At 37.6% G+C, this 5,562-nt stretch overlaps 1 protein-coding gene across 1 annotated transcript; it reads left to right on the top strand.

The window, feature by feature from the left end:
* The first annotated feature begins 665 nt into the window (after positions 1-665).
* Positions 666-4,252, top strand: cst7 (cystatin f). Its single transcript, XM_030155294.1, has 4 exons — positions 666-792; positions 1,758-1,948; positions 3,633-3,752; positions 4,127-4,252. The coding sequence occupies exons 1-4, from the start codon at positions 687-689 to the stop codon at positions 4,232-4,234; spliced, it is 525 nt and encodes a 174-aa protein (XP_030011154.1). The 5' UTR covers positions 666-686; the 3' UTR covers positions 4,235-4,252.
* The last annotated feature ends 1,310 nt before the right edge of the window (positions 4,253-5,562 follow it).

Below are 5,562 nucleotides of genomic sequence, written 5' to 3' on the forward strand. Positions count from 1 at the left end.
CCCTGTTTTTTTTTTCTCCAGTTCATTTGGTGTCATCCTTTACTGTTAATTTCAGTTTCACATCCACCATGTTGGACCTGAATGAAGGGTTTGACTTTGTTCTTATACATTTCTTTTCTTTTACATTATTTTCTAAACACAGAATAGAATATTGACCTTTATGTGTCTACTGTGTGGGGAACTTTTGAAATAATGTAATTATTGTTAATATTGTTTTTCAAATTTGATATTATTCACTGTATATAACTGGATATTGAGCTTATTCATCTGTTGTTTGTTGTAATAATGTCATCACTGTTTAAAAGAGACTCTTAATGACAGTTTTGAAAGTTATTATTGTATCTGTGTTGTTGTTGTTGTTGTTGTTGTTGTATTCTGTACATTGTCATCATGGGCCGGGTCTCTGTCCATAATAAATACTACTGAGCATTTTACAGCTTAAATAAAGGCCTCAGGAAAGAAATAAAAGGATCAATATTCATGTCACATATATATAAAATATCCCACATCCTGTTAATAACCATCTCCACAGTTCATTCCTTCTCAGTCAAACTCAGGGTCAGTTTCCATGTTGACATGAGCTCCTCCTCCTTTTATCAGGGGAAGCTGTTGCCTGGTAACCTGAGGGGCGGAGTCTGAAGCACCTGCTGACGGAGCAGGAAGTGACACAATGCACTGAAACCTACATGTTAGTGTATTTCTTCCTGTTTGAACAGAGTGAAGACAGTTCACAGGAAGAGATGATGGCTGTGATGAGGAGGACGCTGCTCGCCGTTCTGCTCGGCATTCTGGGTAAGACACCAGACCTCCTGTTAGTTTAACATGTTCAAAATGTTCAACAGGTTTAACAGGTTCAACAGGTTTAACTCGTCAGCTGAGTGTGTTCAACATGTGAACCTGCACAGAATCATCATCATTATCACACAGATGAAGTAAACTCCTTCCTCATCTCTGACGGACATTCATTTCCTCTTCTAGTTTGTACTTTTACTCATGAAAATACTTTAAAAACATGTTTAATCCTCATTAAACTGACGATGATGCTGTGCAGACGTGACATAAAAATGCTCCAGTTTTCTGTTGATCAAATAAAGTAGAAGTAAAAGTATGTACAGATACTACAGTTCCCATGAGCCTCAGCTGCTGTTGCCATGGAGAAGAGGCCTCAGTCTGTGTCTCCATCTCCCCGCCACTAAACAAGAACATGTGAAGCTCTGTGATAGGATGCTTGTTGGTGAAAGGCATTATGGGAGTTCTCACCATTATCAGTGTGATTGTATGTGGTTTTTAAAGTGTTGAAACTCAAACCTTTCATTTAGTTTCAGTTTAGTGTTAGTACCAAGTTTTAGTTGAGTTTTACTTTGTTCTACTTGATTTTTCAGTTCTTTCACTGTGGTGAGGACCTGTACATGGAGTATTTCCAGTACTTTGTGCAGATTTATTCTAAAGTAAAAGTAGAATGTTTTAATCCACTGCAGATTTAGGGTTGACAGAGATTCAGGTTTTTACATGAAACAATTAATCAAGACCTTTGTACTTTTTTTTTTTTTAATCCATTATTTAGGACAATGATATAAAATTTAACATTTAGATAAATCGACATAAAGATGATAAACAAGACAATGAGTTGGTTCCAACAAGTTAAAATAAGAACCGCCCAGTCCTAAAACTGGACTGAACAGGTCTGGTCCAGTCCTGGTCCTTGTCCTGGTCCTTGTCCTTATCTGGTCTTGGTCCTGATCTGGTCCTGTTTCCAGAGGCGAGTTCGTTGGCGGTCCAAGGTCATCAAGGTCGTCATGTTCATATGATCCCTGGGGCTCCATCCAATGTCAGTTTGAATGACCGCCGCCTCCATCAGGTCGTTCTGACCACCGCCTACACCTACAATAACCAATCAAACGACGCCTTCCTGTTCAGACCCTCCAGTGTCCACCGAGCACAGAGACAGGTAACACACCTGTCCATGACCCGGTCCATGACCTCTTCATATTTGTCTTCATTATTATTTTATTTTATTTTATTTTATTTTATTATTAACCTTTAGAAACCAGGAAAAAGGGCTCTTTGAGATTGAAAATCTCTTTTCCAGAGTGTCCCTGAACAGACAGCAGCAGCAGATACAGAAAACAGAGGTTTCACCCATTCATCCACATCAAACCCACACATAAAACACTAATAGCATACATATAAAACACCATCAATTAATTCAAAGGTAGAAAAAGTATAATTAACAATATTCCTCAAAAGCATCTCAAAACAGAACCCAATTCAATCAATTAGAAAACCATCTCCATCTCTATTTTTCCTTTCCTGTACATTTCAGATGACTTTGACTGTATTTACACAGAGCAGCTTCTGCACTTTATCTCCTTCTGTAGGTTCTATTTAGTGGAACCAGAACATTTTACAGGTTTCAGTCCCATTTGTGTTCTAACTTTTAGAACACAGAGATATAACAGATCCTGGGACCAGAGGCTGTAATTATTAAACTCATTCCAACAGATGTAAACCAGTAAATATGAAGGAAGCCGAAATAAAATATATATCAATAAAATAATACCAGTGTTTGAGTCTGTCTGTCCACCTGGATGGAGTAAATAAAACACAGTGATGAGGTCATATTTTAAGGTTTTTAACAAACCTCAGAGCTTTGTTATGAAAAGTATTAACAGCATGTAAACACTGTGAGGACGCTTTCATATAAATAATGTCCCATAATGCAACACTGGTATGAAAAAGGCAGCAACACGATGCTATTTATAATCGAAAGAAAGATAAGATTTAATCTAGAAATAGAAACTCATGTCTGTCTTCATGCATGTCTTCATACATGTCTTCATGTTTGTCTTCATGTGTATCTATTCAATTCATTTTTATTTATACAGCCCAATATCACAACAAAGTCGTCTCACAGGGCTTTACAGAAACTGTTGAACTGATTAAAAAAAACATAATGAAAATGAACAAACAGTGAAGTAATCAGTTACTAAACAGTCAGTGAAGCAAATGGATCAATGCCCCGGGCATCCCCTGTCCTTAGCCCCTCCTTCTCAGAAAGGAAAACCTCCCAAAAACCCAGTGGGAAACAAAGAAACCTCAGGGAGACCCACAGTGAAGGACAGATCCACTCCCATGGACGGACAGGCTGTAGATGAGACCAGGACTGACGGACATCCATTTGCTGAGAAACAAAATTCGCAACAAAACAAAATTCACAACAAAATTCCAAAGATGCCTGAGTTCCCTCCCAGCTCTGGATGTAAACACGTGGTTTGTTTATGGTGGATGGCACTTCAAAATTGTTCACCGTAATGCAAGAGATTCAGGTGAGTTATCACAGAAAGACTTACAGATTCATGATACTGAGGATATGACTGAGGCTTTACAGATTTGATGAAAAATTGGTCACGAAAGTCTCCCGCACATTTAAACAGCCACATCTGAAGCAGTAGCCCCTCCCCCAGAGGGGAGTGAGGTAAAGGGACCCAGGGTGAATAGCAGTGAACAGATTAAATAAACTAAATATTGTAGATTATCAGTAGTGAAACAGATGCGTCCCCCAGCGTTATTGCTCCTTGTTGTGGGGTTCAGTCCGTTCAGCCTTCATGCTTTTCTTCATGTGTCCGTCTCAGATCGTGAAGGGGCTTCGTTACATCATAGACCTGGATGTCTCCAGAACCGTGTGTCGTAAACGTGTCCCAATCCCAGACCTGTCTCAGTGTGAATTCCAACCTGAAGGTCGTCTCCACCAGGTGAGTCTGGCATTGACCAATCAGAGAACAGGACACACACACATCATGTCTGGTCACATCATGGACTGTATGAGTCCATCAGTGAAAACCTGGATCAGATCAGGTTTTTGTCTTCAGTCCAACATGACCATCATCTTCATCCTCATCACCACCACTGTCTAATCAGATTATAGCGAGTCTTCATCTGCTTTGAATTACTAGAGCTTACATTCTTTAACAGTGACACCAGCTTCACCTACTGGTAAAATCAAGTATTACATGTGGACACAGTAACATCATCATCATGTCCAAATGTTTGAACATGTGGATGAATCTAGTGCCTATTTTCTACTGAACACAAATAAACCGGTCTGTGATGTGATGTGTTTTTGCAGACGTTCAGATGTCACACCGAGGTCTGGTTCATTCCATGGACGAACCAAACCACCATGCAGGTTTTCTACTGTAAAGACACGGAATCTGACGTCTACTCACACAAATAAACCCATTCAAATCAAGTCCACCTGCTCCGTTGGTCTTCTTCTGCTGTCCATGTTTGGGTCAGATGAGGAACAGCATCCCCTACCTTCATCTAAACCACCTGCTTTTAAGGGTTACTAAAGTCATTTTCTGTTTTTAATGGCTTAAATGATTTCAAACTTGCTGAATTCATGTCATGTTTTAAAAGAATTTGATGAAACTAACTCAAAACATTTCAACATGCCTTGACTCAGGATCAGATTTTATTTTCTTTACAGAGCAAAATGAAAGAATCAAAATAAAAATTTTATGCATCGTGATAATGTCCATGTTTCTGAATAGTCACACTGTTAATCAATAATCACCTCTGACGGGAGACTTCTGCTGTGTGTCTGCTGCATCATTATCATATTTTTATGTAATTACTTGTTGTTTTTTTTTAAACCATTATCTCTATTGTATTTTACATCTACTCATCCTTTATAATCTCTTCCACCTGAGGTTCACTTCACTTATAATCTGGAAAATTACTTCACATATTGTTTTATTGTCATTTAATACAGATGTAGTGAATCAGAGAAGTAATATTTACTTATATATTGTCATATTCTAACCTTTTTGTATATTTAATACCACTCTGACATTTTCTGGACACATCAGATCTTTTATTCTCTCCAAGAATCTGAAACAACAGTGACAACAACAACAACAATAATAATAATAATAACAATAATAATAATAATAATAATAATAATAATAATAATAATAATAAGAAGAAGAAGAAGAAGAAGAAGAAGAAGAAAATTTTTTTTATTTACTTCTCATCTTTCAGTTTGGTTTAGTTTTTAAAAGATTTCATTGTATTTTTGAAAAAAATATTTACGTGTAACAGAAATGAGATTAGAATAGATTGGACTGAAATAAATTAAATAAAATATAAATAAAAGATTCAAGATTCTTTATTGCCATTCAACATATGACATGTAGAATGACATTCTGATCCACAGGATTGATAGTGAAGGCATATTTACACAAACATGTAATTTACTTTTTTTTTTTTTTTTTTAAATAGAAATACAACAAAAGCAGAGTGCGGACCGTATTAAAAAGTAGATTTAATAAAAGTGCATTTCATCGAAATCAAACAACTTAAACTGAAATAAAAGTAGGTAAAACTGAAATAATAAATTAAAGTAGGTTTCTTTCGTTCAGCCTCAGATGTGTCTCCAGTGCAGTTCCTTCCCAGGCCTGTGGGGGCGCAGTGCAGCCGCTGACCCCCGGCCCTCTCCGTAGAAGAAGCCGATGTGCGGCTCCGTCCGCTCGCGCGTTACCGTTCCATTCACAGTGCGCA

The sequence above is a fragment of the Sphaeramia orbicularis genome, chromosome 15 (genome assembly GCF_902148855.1).
Source record: "Sphaeramia orbicularis chromosome 15, fSphaOr1.1, whole genome shotgun sequence".
Lineage (NCBI taxonomy): Eukaryota > Metazoa > Chordata > Actinopteri > Kurtiformes > Apogonidae > Sphaeramia > Sphaeramia orbicularis.